Source organism: Myotis daubentonii, chromosome 10 (genome assembly GCF_963259705.1).
Source record: "Myotis daubentonii chromosome 10, mMyoDau2.1, whole genome shotgun sequence".
In the NCBI taxonomy this organism is placed as follows: Eukaryota; Metazoa; Chordata; class Mammalia; order Chiroptera; family Vespertilionidae; genus Myotis; species Myotis daubentonii.
This window is the reverse complement of record NC_081849.1, coordinates 7,161,215-7,178,166: the sequence shown is the minus strand read 5'-3', so window position 1 is coordinate 7,178,166 and position 16,952 is coordinate 7,161,215. Positions and strand designations below refer to the sequence as shown.

The window sequence follows — 16,952 nt, the reverse complement described above, 5'->3', positions numbered from 1 at the left end:
GCGCAGCGTTGATTGGGGAATGGCTCCCAGCCATCTCTTCCTGATGATGTCTTTACGGGGACCAGCTGACCCGAAGGCTGGGCCGAGAGGCAGGTGTGCCCCATTGGAAACTGGAATTAGCGTTCGCCGAAGACCCTTGTGTTCTCTGGGCTACCGACTCCAGTCGCTCGCTTCCCCAGGCAAACCGGCTGGAGTCGTTCCCCGCCCCCCAACCCAGGCCAGTCTCCAGAGCCCGAGCCCAGCCAGGGTGTGGCCGAGGCTGGCAGGTTGGTTACCGCCCTCAACAGAAAGACGCACAGACAGATGCAGCAGCCTTGACCGCATCCCGTACGGAGGTGATTATAGATGTGATCGCGCTGCTCTCATTGTCTCATGATTGCATTTCTGAGGGCTGTGAACCGACGAAATGGGGCCCAAACCGCACGTAGCGCAGGAACCCGAGTGGGTGCTAAACATGTATTAACTCGTTTACATCTGAACGTTTTGTGCGTTCACGATTCTGTGCTTCACCCAGGGGCAGACTATAGAAAAGAAGCGACAAATATATTCCTTATCCGAAGAACTTATCATTTAGTTGAGAAAAACAGAAGTGCACACAGATTTTTAAATGACAGGTGATGGCTATGAATTGGGTTCAAGGACGGAGGTCACCGCAGGGAATCTCTCCACGGCAGAAGTCCCCGGCTTTGGGGAAGTCAAGTCCAGCTCAGGGTACCGGCTTTGGGGAAGTCAAGTCCAGCTCAGGGTACCGGGCATCCAACCTCCAGCCCGCAACACCCCTCTCGCCCCCCACCCCGCCCTTCCCCCCACCCCACCCCCCCAGCCAAGACGGGGCTTTCGTGGAGGTGCTGGGGATTACTGGAGGGGAGGGGCGGCGGGCGCGAGAGATTCTTGGCCCGATACACTCCTATTTCAGCCTCTCGGTCCCGAATTTCCTTGTCATCTTCGTGCCTCCGTTTTCCTGCCTGGAATCCCCAGAGTGAGCGGGCTCCTTTCCGCCCAGCGGTGCCTCCAAGGGGCCAGACACGGCGTCCCCGCGGCACCCAAGCCCGGCGCGTGGGAGCCCGGGCGGCGGCCTTGCAGGAGAGCGGGGACCGCCTCCCGGACGCGGGGCTCCGGTGCCTGGCGGTGCCTGGCAGCGCGCTTCCGCTCGCGGGTCCGGGCCCCCGCTCCCCGCCTCCCATCCTTGCGCCGGGGCCGCGCACGGTGCGCCGGGGGGCGCGCACGCAGGGGGCTGGCCTGCCCGCGGCGCGGGGGAAAGTTGAGTTGGGAGAAGTTGGGAGCGGCGGGGGCGAGCCCCGAGGTGGGCACCGGAGAGCCGTCGGGAGCGCGCGAAGGCGTCGGAGCAGGGGGAGAGACCCCCAAGGCCCCCGGGGCACGAAGTCTAGAGCGAGCGGGTGAGCGAAGAGGGGGCGGCGGGGGAGGGCCCGGGCCGCGGGGGAAGGGAGGGGGAAGGAGGGGGAGCTCGGGACTCGGAGCCGGGAGGGAGTGGAAGTGGAGGAAAGGGCGGAGACTGGGGCGCGGGCGAGCGATGTCTGGGGAGAAGGATGGGGAGGCGAGGGGAGTGCTTGCTGGGCAGAAGCGGGATCGCGGCTCCGCTGCCTAGTTTCCTAAGGCGAGGGTGCCGCGCCCCCTGTCCCCGGGAGAGGGCAGTCCCGGGAGCGCCGCCGCCCCTCCTAATTCCCGGGCGGGCTTCACACGACCCTCTTCCCTGCGACCCCTACTCTATCCTTTGGGCCTGTGCCCGGCACCCAGCCTGGGGGTTGCCCGGCGGCATCTCCCCCAGCCTCCGGGTTGGAGGAAGAGCCGAGAAGGGGGTGGGGGTGGCGGGTCAGGTGAGGACAAGGGGTCCGGTAGAAGAGGGAGCCGCTGGGTAGGGATGGAAAAGACGAGCCCCGAGAGCTGGACCTGACTCCTGGGGGGCTGGCTCGTCTGGGCGGGGAACTCCGCACTGGGTGTGGGGGACGGTGCAGCCTGAGATGCAGGGTCCACTTTATCCTTCTCCCTCCGCCCCCCACCCCAGCCAATCCCACTCGGAAGAGCTGTGGAATGTGCGAATTCACGTGGTTAATGCCCCAAGTGGGGTCCGGGGTGCTAATCCCCTGGGCCGGGGGAAGATGCTAATCCTCCGGGCCGGTCAGGGCTGGTCCCGGAATGTGTCCCTACCTCGGATTATCGGCACCGGTGCTCCGGACAGAAGCTGCTTTGTGTTCTAGGATGTCGGGGGAGGGGGCGGAGGGGGGCTAGGGGAGGAGGGAGGATGGAGGAGCATTGTGAGGGCACAGCCTGGAGGTGAGAGTGGGGCGCCTGCATGTGCTCAGAACACTCCACAGGCTTCTCACACCAGGGCCGGGTGTCCCCCCTCCCTGCTCCTCTCCCCTGCACCAGACGTGTCCTGGCTAAAGGCCTGTTGGGGGAGGTGAAGGGAGCCGTCAGCTGAGTTGAGTGCTTGCCAGGAATGTGTCGCTTCAGGCACCCCATTCTGGACTGACACCCCCCTCAGACATATATTGTTGGACCCTCCACTGGCCTCTCTTACCACGGAGGTAGCCCTAAGTTGGGCAACCCTGAGTCCCCCCAACCACACAGTGGGGAGTTTCAGTACTTTTGCCCCCTAGTGATTCCCCCACTTGTGAATGGGTACCCCGATTCCCACCGGTCAGGTTCCCTAACTGCAGCTCTCTCTGCCCTCACCATGCACAGTGTTCTCCCAGACACCCCTATAGTCACAGTCAGGAGGGCGTCAGCCCTGCCACTCAGATTTTCCTGGCCGGAGGGGAAGGGAGCGATCAGGACTGCCCTTCAAGGCAGAACCTCAGGGCTCGGTGCCCACCTCCTCCAAGTTCACGTGCCCTTCCCCCAGTATAAAACTCGGCCTGGTCTGTGCCTGTCCGCCCTCCCGCCCACTGAGTGAGTGGAGTGGGGCTCCTGCCCCTCCCCCAGGGAGCCTGCATCCCTCCGGCCTGGCTTTCATCAGGGGAGGGGGCAGTCATGTTCTCCTTCCCGGCCCTGGGCTGTCTCCTGACCCCCTTGCTTGTCTGTTTGGACTCTCTCCAGAGTTCTTTCTCTCCCTTCCTTCCTCCCCACGTTCCTGCTCCATGGGGTATCTCACTCTCTCCAGCACACCCTCCCTGGTCTCAGTCCACCTCCGCATGCCACCACGAGGTCACTGCTCCTGCTTCTGGCTCAGCCTGTCCTTTCCCTCCCCCCTCCTCGCCCCTTCCCCCCGCCCCCCCCCCTCCACGCCTCTGATGCTTTCTCTCCAGGTCTGGGCCTTGACTCCTTTCTCACCTCCCCCCCCCCCCAACCCTTACTTTTTTTGCAGCCTCTCCCACTTCTGCTTTCTACACTAACTCCTCCTTTAGTCTCTTGGCCCTTTGTGGTCCCAGTCCTCACCCATCTTTCTCTTTGTTCTCCTCCTTTCTGCCTATAAATAACTCTTCTCTTTGCTCTCACTGCCTCTAAGGGCCACTCTGAGGCCCTTAGTGACCTGGGAGGATCTTGCACAGCTGGGAGACTCCTCGGAGCCAGGCAGCGGGAAGCCGGCATCCTGTCCTACCTGGGCTGGGCCAAGGGCTGTCGCCCCACGAGGTGACCGGTCCTTTCCCCTGTCCAGGTTATGCCGCCACCTTGTTGCCCTGAAAGCCGCAGCGACAGCGAAAAGGGCTAAGATTTGGCCATGAGCAGCGCCCCCAGGCGCCCCACCTCGGGCGCAGATTCTTTCCGAACTGTGAGTATTGCCAGCTGAGTTGGCCACTGCTCTGTCTCTCCTCCCGCCACAGGAGCTCCTCCTGAGGCTTCCCATTGTGTGTGTGTGTGCGTGTGCGTGTGCGTGTGCGTACACACGTACGTGCATGTGTGCACAGAGGCTTGGGAGTGAGGGGAGCCTGTAATGGATTCCCGAGGGGTGCTAGGGGTCTGAGGTGGGTAGTGGTTGGGGGCATCAGCAGGCCTCCAGACCTGGGGAGGGAGTTGAGGCTGTTTTACTGAAGACCTCGATGGTAGCCTAAGTGAGAGAGAAACGGACGCTGGTGCCCAGCCCCACACGGGTCTTGGAGAGCAGCAGTCTGTGCTCAGTGGTTCTGGGCGGAGCTCACTAGCAGTGACCGCCCAGGCCCCGCCCCAGCCCCACATGCCACCCAAGGCCCCGCCTCGCCCCCACGTGGTCCCCACCCCACGTGGCCCTCCCGATTTTCCTGGGAAGTGTAATGATTAACCCCGAGTGCCATAATCAGCCCGTTATTGGTCACTTTGGCCCAGTGGACATGTGACTGAGAAGGGGCGCGGGCAGGTCCCTTCCCCCCTCCTTCCCAAGTTCACCCCTGCCCGGCGATGGACTTCCTCCTGCGCCCTCAGGTGCGAGGGATTCAAGACCCCCCCCCCTCCCTCACCCCGCTAGCTCCCCGTGCCCTCACTCGCTTCAGCACCTCCCCCTGCCTTCCTCTCCGCAGCTGCCAACTGTGGTGTGTGTGTGTGTGTGTGTGTGTGTGTGTGTGTGTGTGTGTGTGTTGGGGGCTGGGGGGGGGGGGAGCGCCTGGGAATTGCAGGGCTAGAGCTGCAGAGATGGGCTGGGGAGAAGCAGCCCCCTGACCCCTTCCTCCTCTTGAATCCAATATCCCTGCTACCCCAGCTGCTCCTGTCCTCACCTCGGAGTCTCCCCAAGACCCGCCCTTCTTCCCAGCTGCCTCCCCTTGCTCTTCCTTGCTCTAGCCCCACGGCGGGGACTCCATACCCTGCCCTTTGAGATCTTGATGCCCTTCACGTCCAGGAGCTCTTGAGCAAATATTTGGCGCGCTGGGAGCTGAGACCGGCAGGGGGTGGGTGGGGGGCTGGACCAAGGCGGCAGACTAGGCCCTTAGCTAGTCTCTAAAAGCGCCAGCTCTTGAAAGCGCCCAGCCACTGGGCCACTGGCCACCGCAGTCCTGCTGCTCCTCTCCTGCAGTATGACTCAGGTGGTGGGAGTGGGGGTGGGGTGGGAGGCGGGGCCAGGGAGCAGTGGAGGGACCCCAGGGAATGCGGCTGTGGTATATGGGGGGTGGGGGGGCTTCCCTGATGAGGTGAAGCTTCCTGTCCAGGGGCTTGGTTTCAGTTTGACTCAGACCCGAGTCCAGGTCAGTTAGCTTAGGTGCTTCCAGAAATTACTTTTCAGGCTCAGCAGCTGCCTCTGTCCAGAGGGCGTGTGTTTACGGCCAGCCACGTGAGCTGCAGGTTTACATCCCCTGCCAGGGGCTGCACACACAGGGTTTCTGTTGAGACTTTCAGAGCAGACCCTTCCCACTGCCCTAACTGCCTGGATGGGCACAGCCAGGGTCCAGATAGCCTGGAACTAGGGGCTAGGCTGCTGGGGGGCAGGTCTGAGTCCCCAGCATTTTTTTTTTTTATTGATTTCAGAGAGGAAGGGAGAAGGAGAGATAGAAACATCAGTGATGAGAGAGAATCATTGCTGGGCTACTTCCTGCATGCCTCCCACTGCAGATCAAGCCCACAACCCAGACATGTGTCCCTGAATCCAATATACCCTAAGACCGTGGCCAGGGTACTGGGGATTACTTCAGTCCGCAGGCCGATGCTCTGTCCACTGAGCAAAACCAGCTAGGGCCATCCCTAGCATTTGAGAGGACGGGTACTAGATCCCCAGCACTGGGCAGGGTAGGTTTCGGTGTGCGCTCCTGGTGAGCCCCTGTGTCTTCTCTCTATCCCTTCCTCCTCGCAGCCAGAGCCAGAGAGCTTGGGTCCTGCCGTGCCCGGCTTCCCTGAGCAGGAGGAAGATGAACTTCACCGCACCCTGGGCGTGGAGCGCTTTGAGGAGATCCTTCTGGAGACAGGGTCTCGAGGAGGGGAGGAGCCAGGCCGCTGCTATGGGGAGGAAGACTTTGAATGTGAGGGGATACCCTGAGGAAGGGGTGGGGGCCCTCTGGCCTGACCGCCCACAAAGGAAGGGGCAGGGGCCTAGCGGGAGGGGCCGGGGCTGGGGCCAGGATGGCCGGGGAGTGAGGCTGGGCCCGGCAGCCAGGTCCCCTTCTCCCTGCAGACCACCGTCAGTCCTCCCACCACATCCATCACCCACTGTCCACCCACCTGCCTCCGGACACCCGCCGCCGCAAGACACCCCAGGGCCCCGGACGGAAGCCTCGAAGGCGACCTGGAGCCTCCCCCACTGGGGAGACCCCTACCATTGAGGAGGGAGAGGAAGATGAGGATGAGGCCAGTGAGGCCGAGGGGGCCCGGGCACTCACCCAGCCGTCCCCGGCCTCCACACCCTCTTCCGTGCAGGTGAGTGGGAGCAGGGCTCCGGGAGGGTGTCTGTGGGGTCTCCAGCCTGGCCCTCCGCCTACGTGGGTCCCTTTGCCAGTTCTTTCTCCAGGAGGATGAAGGCGCTGATCGGAAGGCAGAAAGGACCAGTCCCTCTCCCCCTCCGCCACTGCCCCACCAGGAGGCAGCTCCCCAGGCCAGCAAAGGGGCCCAGACGGGGTAAGTGTCCCCAAACAGAGAGCTTCCCTGCTTTTGTCCGCGAGGCGACTGAGAAAAGAAGCAGAGGCTTGGGGTCATCAGACTGGGGTTTACATCTCAGTTCTGGTTCTCACTAGCTATTTGGGCGAGTAACCTCTCTAAGCCCGTTTCCCCATCTATAAACCAACAATCATAGACCCTTTCTCGAAAGGTGGGTGTAGGGATTAAGGGGTGGTGTGAGTTAGGGTGTAGCCTGGGACGGAACAGATGTGCAGTCTGAGCTGCCTCCCCCCCGCCCCCCACCAGCCCCTCGCCCCAGGCTTCATCAAGCTCTGGGTCAGGGACTGGTCTGATGACTCCAAGCACCCCTGGGGCCCTAAGGACGTAAGAGAAGTAGGAGAACCCCTTTTGCATTTGGGGAGCTGCCAGGCTACCCTGGTCATCATCTCAGGAAATGGCACCAGAACAAGTTACTATGCCAAACGGCCTGGTTCAGGCACGGCGTCAGCAACAGCAGGTGATTGGAGTTTGGGGGCGTTGGCCAGAGAAGGCTGCCTGGAGGAAATCACTTTGAACGAGTTCTCAAGGTCGCTATTATCAGGGACCTGTTGTTTTCTGGGTGCCAGGCAGCATGAAGGGCTGCGGGGAAGTGAAGGGCACGGTGCCCCTCCAGGGTGTGCACAGGCTCGTTGTGCAGGTAGTGCTGGGTCCCCAGCTGGGTCTCACTGTAGGCACTGGCCTGTGGGCAGCGGGTGGCCAGTGGGAGGTGGGGGAGCCTGAGAGAAGCCTGGCATTGCAGATTGTGAGCAAGGGTGCGAGCAGAGCCCAGGGGACTGAGCGAGGGCATGGGCAGAGGAAGCCTGGTGGTGGAGGGTCCTGGTCCTGGGCTGGGTGCGGTGGGAAGCGCTAGGTACCGGGCAGTGGTTGAGAAACCATCACTGGCAGTGGCAGAGAGAAAGGCATCTGGCTGGAGGACAGGAGCAGAAGTTGGAATGTGGACGGGATAAGGAGTGATAGCTTCCTCATGACTACAGGGGCTGTCTGAGGTCTCAAAGCTCATCTCCATATACTTTACCCCATGTGGTCAGAAACTTGGGACCCTGGGACCCTCTGGGGTCCATGGTAAGGGAAGTGCCTGGGAGGGCGGAGGGAACCAGCACTGTTCTGAGTGGCGGCTTCAGACGACCCCTCCCCACACCACAGGAGTTGCCTCAGCTCAGTTTTGCTGGTCAGGACTTTGTTCTCAGGTAGCTGATGTGATTGTTCAGGGCATAGCCAGTAGAGGGGAGGGCCGCATAAATCTAGTCTGCTTCCAGAATCCTCCATCTTTCACAACTGCACGCCCTAGAGTGGGGCGCTCGGAGGGTGGGGTCCTCCTGCCTGCTCCCGGCCGAGGGGAGGGGCCTGGCCTTCCCTGTCTCATGGCCGCTCTGTCTGTCCAGAGCCGTGGTGGAAGAGGTGGTGGCGGTGGCCAGCGGCACAGCAGGAGGTGACGATGGAGGTGCCTCAGGGCGCCCCTTGACCAAAGCGCAGCCTGGGCACCGCAGCTACAACCTGCAGGAAAGGAGGCGCATCGGAAGCATGACAGGGGCCGAGCAGGCACTGCTGCCCCGGGTCCCCACGGACGAGAGCGAGGCCCAGACACTGGCCACGGCTGACCTAGACCTCATGAAGAGTGAGTGCTGGGCCTGGGCCAAGCCCAGTGCCGTGGGAACAGGGTTAAGAGAAAGGGGGAGCCTGATCCCGCCCTTCTGCCCCCCAGGTCACCGGTTTGAGGACGTTCCTGGGGTTCGGCGACACTTGGTACGGAAGAATGCCAAAGGGTCCGCGCAGAGTGGCCGGGAAGGACGTGAGCCCGGCCCCACTCCTCGGGGCCGGCCCCGGGCCCCCCACAAGCCCCACGAGGTCAGGTTCTCCGCATCACGCGCGTCCTTCCTCTCCTCACCGCCCTCCCCCTGCCTCTCGGACCAGCAGTGACCGGCCCCAGCCCCGGCCCACCCGCGTGGTGGGGACATTTCCTCCCACACTGTTCGTGTCTGTCATGGCCCCTCTCTGGCAGTGAGGTGTCTGTGGGCCCTTTGGACTAGAGATAGCTCTGCAGAGCCTTGAACTTCATTGTCCAGAATCCAGTTCCCTCTGACTCATTGATCCTCCCACAACCTGTAAAGAGGATGGCCCAGGTGGCGTCAGCCATAAACCAGGGCAGCGATTGGCCAAGGCCACTCAGTGACTTAGTGGTGCTGCCCCTCTTAGACTCCAAGGCTGTGGTCCTGAACCCTGACCCTCCCAGTGGATTTTTTAAACCGTTTTATTGAGATCTAATAGACATACAGTAAAGGGAACTCGGGCTAAGTGCTCAGTGGCTTTGTGCACATACACACAGCTGGCTCATTCCACGAGACATGGAACATTTCCTGCACACGGCGGGTTCCTTCACGTCTCCGCCCGCCAGCACCCTCAGAGGCGACTGCTCTTTTGTTATTAGTTTTGCCAGTTCTTGAATGCATATAAATGGAATCATACACAGTTGTGTGTGTGTGTGTGTGTGTGTTTGTGGCGACTATTCACCAAGTACTTACCGTGAGTTGTGTCCTATGCTCAGTGTTTTGTCTGCTTTTTCTTTTAACCCCCCTAAAGGCCCTCTGAGGTGGGTGGTATTGCTCCCATTTTACAGATGAGGGAAAGAAAGTCTCCGATTGGATAGGAACTCACTAAGACTCCGTGCCTACTGCCCTGTGCCGTCCAGAGTCACACGCACCCATCTCGACACTGTTGGTCTGAGAGCAGCCCCTGGAACCCCAGAGGCTCTGACCCTGCCCTGCCCTCTCGTCTCCTCTCCAGGTTTTTGTGGAGCTAAACGAATTGCTGCTGGACAAGAACCAGGAGCCGCAGTGGCGGGAGACGGCGCGCTGGATCAAGTTTGAAGAGGACGTGGAGGAGGAGACTGAGCGCTGGGGCAAGCCCCACGTGGCCTCCCTGTCCTTCCGCAGCCTCCTGGAGCTCCGCCGGACCCTGGCCCACGGTACCTGCTCTGCCCTGCCCCCTGCCTGTCCTCGCCCAGGACACACCCGCCCCCCTCAGGCCAGTTCTCTGAGAACCACATGGCCCAACGGCCCCACGTCTGTCTTGAGCCACATGATCGATGTCAGCAGAGCCCGGAGGAAGCCTCCTCCGAGATGTCACTCAACCTGCCCTTCCTCAGGACCACCTCACCGTGGGTGACTGCAGGAGTGACTCCCCTCTCTTATCTTGTCTAAGTAACATTTTCTTTTTCTTTTTTAAAATATTTTTATTGATTTCAGAGAGGAAGGGAGAGGGAGAGAGAGATAGAAACATCAATGATGAGAGAGAATCACTGATTGGCTGCCTCCTGCATGCCCCCGACTCGGGATGGAGCCCGCAACCCGGGCATGTGCCTTTGACCGGAATCGAACTCGGGACCCTTCCATCCGCAGGCTCTGTCCACTGAGCTCAACCAGCCAGGGCTCTAAGGGGCTCTTTCCAGTAACCGAAGCTGGTATGTTTCGGGTGCTAACATGGTTTTCCACAGGTTTGGTGGAACACTTTCCAAAATGGTCCAACATGTAGGACAGTGTAAACCAGGGGTCCTCAAACTACGGCCCGCGGGCCACATGCGGCCGCCGAAAACATGTATCCGGCCCGCCGGGTGTTTTTGCCGCCGCTGCCTGTCCTGCTTAGCAGCCGGCTCGTCCCGGACCCGCAGTGCGCATGTGTGGAATGTCTGAGGGACAGTGAACTGGCCCCCTGTTTAAAAAGTTTGAGGACCTCTGGTGTAAACCCTGACTTACAGGGCACAGACGCAGCCTCTGGAGCTCTGCGGCTGCCGTTTCTGCTCTTTGCTTGTTCCTCCCTCCCCCTGGGAGAGCACTCAGCTACTGTCAGGAGGCCCAGTTCCAAGCACTGAGGACCGAGAAACCTGCTGTTAGAACTGTTTCCAAACGAGGGGTAAAGAGGCTGCCGAGGCCTGCGGCGCTTTATCGCCAGGCCTAGCCATCTCCGTTGTGGCTGCGCAGAGGCTTTTGGTTCTGTTTGTTCTTTAGTTCTGTGTTCTGAAAGTTGACCTTGACAGGAAAATGACCTGGTGACTTTTAAAAGGACTTCCACTGCCCTGCCCAGCTGGTGTGCTCAGTGGTTCGATTCCTGGTCAAGGGCTCGGTCCCCAGTAGGGGGCGTGCCGGAGGCAGCCGATCAATGATTCTCTCTCATCATTGATGCTTCGATCCCTCTCTCCCTCTCCCTTCCTCTCTGAAATCAATAAAAATATATTTAAACGCACTTTCACTGCTGTATGAAATGGCAGCTCAGAGGAGTGACCTCTGGGGGGGTCTAGTAAGTGCCTGTGAGCAGCTGCTGGATGAGGGGTGCTGAGGAGCGGTGGGGGGTCGTCTTCAGACGGGGCAAGGTCAGAGCTGCGCTGTGGTGCTCAGAGGGCAGAGCGAGGACCTGGGGTGGATGCGGGGCGGCAGCGTGCGGCTCACTGCGGGAGGAACTTTCTCACAGTCAGGAGCTGTTGAGCCGGCGTGGGTGGCTGGGGCCCCGGGGAGTCCGCCTGCGTCCATGGAGGGGTGCCTGGGCAGTTTGTGGCCCAGGTTCCCACTCTGATAGCTGGGGTTCCGAGGCCTCTGCTGAGCCCCACAACATTCCTGGGGGGAGGGAGGGAGAAAGGAACAGGTCAGAGAGGCAACGAGACTGGGGCCTCAAGCCCTGCTCACTGTCCCCTGAGCGGCCCTCACCTGGCTGCGCCCTCCTCCCCGGCTCTCCCGCGGCCCGACATTTTCTTGCCTGAGGGTCCCCCTAAGTCATCCTTCTTCCAGGGGCTGTGCTCTTGGACCTGGACCAGCAGACCCTGCCGGGGGTGGCCCACCAGGTGGTGGAGCAGATGGTCATCTCTGACCAGATCCAGGCCGAGGACAGAGCCAACGTGCTGCGGGCCCTGCTGCTGAAACACAGGTGAGGCCCCGCCCACTGCACCCTGCCGCGGCCCTCAGTCCCTCTTCTCATGCTTCTTACCCACCGCGCTCTGCCCCACCAGCCACCCAAGTGATGAGAAGGAATTCTCCTTCCCCCGAAACATCTCGGCCGGCTCCCTGGGCTCCCTGCTGGGGCATCACCACGGCCAGGGCGCCGAGAGTGACCCCCATGTCACCGAGCCGCTCATTGGAGGTGTCCCCGAGACCAGGCTGGAGGTGGAGCGAGAGGTGAGTGTGCCCTGCCTGGGTCGGGTCTGGCCAGCACCGCCGGCAGCAGGGCTGCCAGCAGGCTGGGCTGAACTCCGCTCTGCGTCCCCAGCGTGAGCTCCCGCCTCCAGCCCCCTCGGCCGGCATCACTCGCTCTAAGTCCAAGCACGAGCTGAAGCTGCTGGAGAAGATCCCCGAGAATGCTGAGGCTACAGTGGTCCTTGTGGGTAAGTGGGGGTGGGCGCCCTGGCAGCAGGCCCGCCTCAGTGCTGCCCCTGGGCTTGGGGCTGGGAGGTGGCCTGCGCCCTGCTCTTGCCCACGATGGCCCTGTGCCCCCAGGCTGCGTGGAGTTCCTCTCCCGGCCCACCATGGCCTTCGTGCGGCTGCGGGAGGCGGTGGAGCTGGACGCGGTGCTGGAGGTGCCTGTGCCCGTGCGTTTCCTCTTCCTGCTGCTGGGCCCGAGCAGCGCCAACATGGACTACCATGAGATCGGCCGCTCCATCTCCACCCTCATGTCCGACAAGGTCAGCCCCAGCCCGGAGCCCAGCCCTGCCCCAGGCCCCTGGCCCTTGCCCGGTGCCCTCACCAGCCCCCGTCCTGCATTGGCAGCAATTCCACGAGGCAGCCTACCTGGCAGACGAACGGGAGGACCTGCTAACTGCCATCAACGCCTTCCTGGACTGCAGTGTGGTGCTGCCGCCCTCCGAAGTGCAGGGCGAGGAGCTGCTGCGATCCGTCGCTCACTTCCAGCGCCAAATGCTCAAGAAGCGGGAGGAGCAGGGCCGGCTGCTGCCCCCGGGGGCTGGCCTGGAGCCCAAGTCTGCCCAAGATAAGGGTACGGGCCAGTGCAGGCTGGGCTGCCCGGGGCAGGAGTCGGGTGGTCTGCGCCTTTGCGGAGGGGAGCGGGGCGGGCGGGGGCCGCGGCAGGCACCCTGATGGAGGCCTGGGTTGCAGCGCTCCTGCAGATGGTAGAGGCGACGGACACAGTGGAAGATGATCCCCTTCGGCGGACAGGCCGTCCCTTCGGGGGGCTGATCCGGGATGTGCGGCGCCGCTATCCCCACTACCTGAGTGACTTCCGGGATGCGCTCGACCCCCAGTGCCTGGCTGCGGTCATCTTCATTTACTTTGCAGCCCTGTCTCCTGCCATCACCTTCGGGGGCCTGCTGGGTAAGGAGAGGCTTCCGGTGGGGGTGGGGAGCACACAGGGCTGGGCTGCCAGCCCCTGAGCAGGTTCCTGCCGCCCCAGGAGAGAAGACGCAGGACCTGATCGGGGTGTCGGAGCTGATCATGTCCACCGCGATCCAGGGCGTGATCTTCTGCCTGCTGGGCGCCCAGCCGCTGCTGGTGATCGGCTTCTCGGGGCCCCTGCTGGTCTTTGAGGAGGCCTTCTTCTCGGTGAGGCCCACAGGCCACGGGGGTGCCCCTCCTCTTTCCGGAACAGGCCCAGCCAGTTAGCCCCGGGCTCTGGACCTGACTGGGCCTATCCCCTCCCTGCCCCGCAGTTCTGCAAGAGCAACGACCTGGAGTACCTTGTGGGCCGCGTGTGGATCGGCTTCTGGCTGGTGCTTCTGGCCCTGCTCATGGTGGCCCTGGAGGGGAGCTTCCTGGTGCGTTTTGTCTCCCGTTTCACCCAGGAGATCTTTGCCTTCCTCATCTCCCTCATCTTCATCTACGAGACCTTCTACAAGTTGGTTAAGGTGGGCGAGGCCTCGGGACTGGAGGGAGCCGGGGTGTCTGTGCCTCTCTGTTCTCTCTCCTGGCTGTGAGGCCAGGCTGGCTCGGAGATCCCCGGCCACGGTCCATCGGGCCCACCGCGTGTGCGCTGGTTTTTCCCCTTGCCTCCCCACAGGTCCTGCCAGGTCATCAATACACACCCCGGCTGGAGACCAATCCGAAAAACATTGTTAATAACAAAGGAATCACTTTTGTTAAAGTGGCAAACAACCCAGAAATGCAGACAGGAAAAAGCCCCTGAGAGGACAGATGGTCACAGTCACACTTCAGACCCGAGTCTGTGACGGGCTCAGTCCTGCGCTCCACTTCCTGCTCCTCCTGGCCTGGGTGGGGCCACACTCCCACTCCTTCCCAGTTAGAGCAGCCTCCCAAGCCTCAGGTTCCTGTGCGCACATCTGGTCTTCTGAGTTATTTTCTTGCTAATAGTTGTTGTTGTTAATCCTCACCCGAGGATGTTTTTCCATTGATTTTTCAGAGAGTGGCAGGGAAGGGGAGACAGAGAAAGAAACGCTGATGTGAAAGAGACACATCTATTGGTTGCCTCCCGCACGTGCCCCCTACTGGGGCTGGGGATTGAGCCTACAACCAGGTATATGCCCTTGACCCAATCAAACCCAAGATCCTGCCCTAACCGGTTTGGCTCAGCGGATAGAGCGTCGGCCTGCGGACTGAAGGGTCCCAGGTTCAATTCCGATCAAGGGCATGTACCTCAGTTGTGGGCACATCCCCAAGAGGGGGTGTGCAGGAGGCAGCTGATCGCTGTTTCGCTCTCATCATCGATGTTTCTAACTCTCTATCCCTCTCCCTTCCTCTCTGAAATTAATAAAGAAATATTAAAAAAAAGAAAAAAAAAAAGAAAAGAAACCCGAGATCCTTCAGTCCTTGGGCCAATGCTCTAACCACTGAGCCACCGGCGAGGGCTGGGATATTTTCTGAATCAACAAGGAAAGCTCCTGAGGGCAGGCTGGCCATCCCGCCCCACTTGTCTTGTTCAGCATATAGCTGAGCCCGGAAATCTTGCTGATGGAGCCCTTTGTCCTCTCCCCAGATCTTCCAGGAACACCCCCTCCATGGCTGTTCGGTCTCCAACAGCTCTGAAGTGGACAGCGGCGATAATACCACATGGACTGGGGCAGGGGCCACGCTGGGGCCAGGGAATGGGAGCTCGGCCCAGCCCTCTGGGCAGGAGAGGCCCCGGGGCCAGCCCAACACAGCCCTGCTGTCGCTGGTGCTCATGGCCGGCACCTTCTTCATTGCCTTCTTCCTGCGAAAATTCAAGAACAGCCGGTTCTTCCCTGGCCGGGTGTGTGGGCCGGAGGCCTGAGGGAGGCGGGAGCCGGGGGTCGGAGGGGGTGAGGAGGAGTCAGGTCTGCCCGGATCGGGGCAGGAGCCTCTGGTCTGAGCATGGCACTTGCCCACAGGTACGGCGGGTGATTGGGGACTTTGGGGTGCCCATCGCGATCCTCATCATGGTGCTTGTGGATTACAGTATCGAGGACACCTACACCCAGGTGAGGCAGCGCGCAAAGTGAGAACGTGCTGCCTGGCACGGGGCTCCGGATGTTGCCCTGCGGTCCCCAACCCCAGAGCCGTCTCCTCAGGGGCAGACGGGCCCTTTCCATGGCACATCTCAGGGCTCAGCCTGCCTGTGCAGCCCAAGGCTCTCGCACCAAGTTCACCAGCCCCACCTCTGTCCTGCAGAAGCTGAGCGTGCCCAGTGGATTCTCGGTGACGGCCCCGGAAAAGCGGGGCTGGGTCATCAACCCCCTGGGCGTGAACAGCGCCTTCCCCGTGTGGATGATGGTGGCCAGCCTGCTGCCCGCGATCCTGGTCTTCATCCTCATCTTCATGGAGACGCAAATCACCACGTGCGTGGTCCTCGCCAGGGGGGTGGTGTGTGGATGGGCCAGAGCCCTGGCTAGGGGCTGGCGGGTGAGGGGACCCAGGCTGCCAAGCTGGAGTTGATTTTGTAGATGGAGTTGATTTTGTAGCTGGAGTTGATTTTGTAGAGGGAGTTGATTTCGTAGATGGCAGACCCAGCTGCTGTGGGCTGGCACGGCCCGTCCAGGCTGGAGCTGTCCTAGAGGCCGGGGGCATGCAGAAAGGGCTCAGTTCCGTGATGGAACGCTCATTTGGACGGAATGGGTGGGGACCACCAGCTTCCAAAAGCAGAGGCTCTGGAAAGACCCTGCCTGTTGAGCTGGCCCCAGGTTCAGTGAGCGCCCATCCCCCTCAGGCTGATCATCTCCAAGAAGGAGCGCATGCTGCAGAAGGGCTCCGGCTTCCACCTGGACCTGCTGCTCATCGTGGCCATGGGCGGCATCTGTGCTGTCTTCGGCCTGCCCTGGTTGGCTGCTGCCACCGTCCGCTCTGTCACTCATGCCAACGCACTGACCGTCATGAGCAAGGCTGTGGCTCCCGGGGACAAGCCCAAGATCCAAGAGGTCAAGGAGCAACGGGTGACAGGGCTGCTAGTTGCCCTGCTCGTGGGTATGTTCACCTCTTGCCCTGCCTGTCCTGGAGGGGCCCCGGGGCCCCTGAGGGTGTGGAGCCCTGGGGACCACCGTTTCTCCCTCCTCCCAGGCCTCTCCATGGTCATCGGGGACCTACTCCGGCAGATACCCCTGGCCGTGCTCTTCGGGATTTTCCTCTACATGGGAGTCACCTCCCTTAACGGGATCCAGTTCTATGAGCGGCTGCACCTGCTGCTCATGCCGCCCAAACACCACCCAGATGTCACCTATGTGAAGAAGGTGAGACCCCCTTCGGAGGGCTGCATGGGTCACCCTCCAGCCCCCCAGCTGCCCACTTTGGCCAGCCACCATCCAGCCTGTGCGGACCGGGCTCTGGTGCGCCCCCAAGAAGGCACTTCTGTCTTCACCCCCGTGGAGAGGGAAAGGGTCAGCCATCCTCCGGATGTGGCAGAACCAGATGTCCCAGCAGGGACCAGGGCCCTCGGCTGGGAGAAGCCTGGGCTCACCCGTCTCATCCCACCCTGCCCACCCCCAGGTCCGGACCCTCCGGATGCACCTGTTCACAGCCCTGCAGCTGCTCTGCCTGGCCCTGCTCTGGGCCGTCATGTCCACAGCGGCCTCCCTGGCCTTCCCCTTCATCCTCATCCTCACAGTGCCTCTGCGCATGGTGGTGCTCACCCGCATCTTCACGGATCGAGAGATGAAATGTGTAAGGCTGCCTGCCCTCCTGCCCCAAGCCCCTTTTCTGGTCCCTGCCAAGACCCTGGTTGGGGTCAACCCTCCTGACACCATCCTCCCCTACAGCTGGACGCCAACGAGGCAGAGCCCGTGTTCGATGAGCGGGAGGGTGTGGACGAGTACAATGAGATGCCCATGCCCGTGTAGCTGCTGCCGGGACGGACGATGGACAGAGGGAACGGGCCAGGGATGCTCTCCCATCCCCTTCCCTCCTCATTTTTATTTAAGTGATTAATTTAAAGTCCCCTTCCTCCCCTCCCCCCCGCAGTAAAGTGCTTCGGCCCCCACCTATCCTTGGCCTTTTGTCTCTGTATGAGGGGTGGGGGCATGGATGGAAAAGAAGTGGGGAGACCCA

At 61.6% G+C, this 16,952-nt stretch overlaps 1 protein-coding gene across 5 annotated transcripts; it reads left to right on the top strand.

Annotated features, from left to right (window-relative positions):
• The first annotated feature begins 1,213 nt into the window (after positions 1 to 1,213).
• On the top strand, positions 1,214 to 16,888 carry SLC4A2 (solute carrier family 4 member 2). Of its 5 annotated transcripts, XM_059711472.1 has the most exons (23): positions 1,215 to 1,397; positions 3,617 to 3,730; positions 5,714 to 5,879; positions 6,032 to 6,273; positions 6,353 to 6,471; positions 7,893 to 8,125; positions 8,213 to 8,355; positions 9,292 to 9,472; positions 11,286 to 11,421; positions 11,504 to 11,669; positions 11,761 to 11,875; positions 11,988 to 12,172; positions 12,258 to 12,483; positions 12,603 to 12,818; positions 12,898 to 13,046; positions 13,154 to 13,348; positions 14,434 to 14,688; positions 14,807 to 14,896; positions 15,087 to 15,253; positions 15,622 to 15,875; positions 15,969 to 16,138; positions 16,395 to 16,568; positions 16,664 to 16,888. In XM_059711472.1, exons 2-23 carry the CDS (start codon positions 3,680 to 3,682, stop codon positions 16,742 to 16,744), a joined length of 3,714 nt encoding a protein of 1,237 aa, XP_059567455.1. In that variant the 5' UTR covers positions 1,215 to 1,397; positions 3,617 to 3,679; the 3' UTR covers positions 16,745 to 16,888. The 5 variants fall into 5 exon arrangements, with proteins under 5 accessions (XP_059567451.1, XP_059567455.1, XP_059567456.1 ...); XM_059711468.1 differs by having other exon boundaries at positions 1,214 to 1,397; positions 15,622 to 16,138; XM_059711473.1 differs by lacking the exons at positions 1,215 to 1,397; positions 3,617 to 3,730 and adding an exon at positions 4,238 to 4,356.
• Positions 16,889 to 16,952: the final 64 nt, after the last annotated feature.

Excerpts from the sequence above, each read along its gene's own strand:
- SLC4A2 (XM_059711468.1), top strand. The coding sequence starts at position 3,680 with ATGAGCAGCGCCCCCAGGCGCCCCACCTCGGGCGCAGATTCTTTCCGA. Across the intron at positions 9,473-11,285 it reads CCGCCGGACCCTGGCCCACG|GGGCTGTGCTCTTGGACCTG; the intron begins GTACCTGCTCTG and ends TCCTTCTTCCAG. Across the intron at positions 13,047-13,153 it reads TTGAGGAGGCCTTCTTCTCG|TTCTGCAAGAGCAACGACCT; the intron begins GTGAGGCCCACA and ends CCTGCCCCGCAG.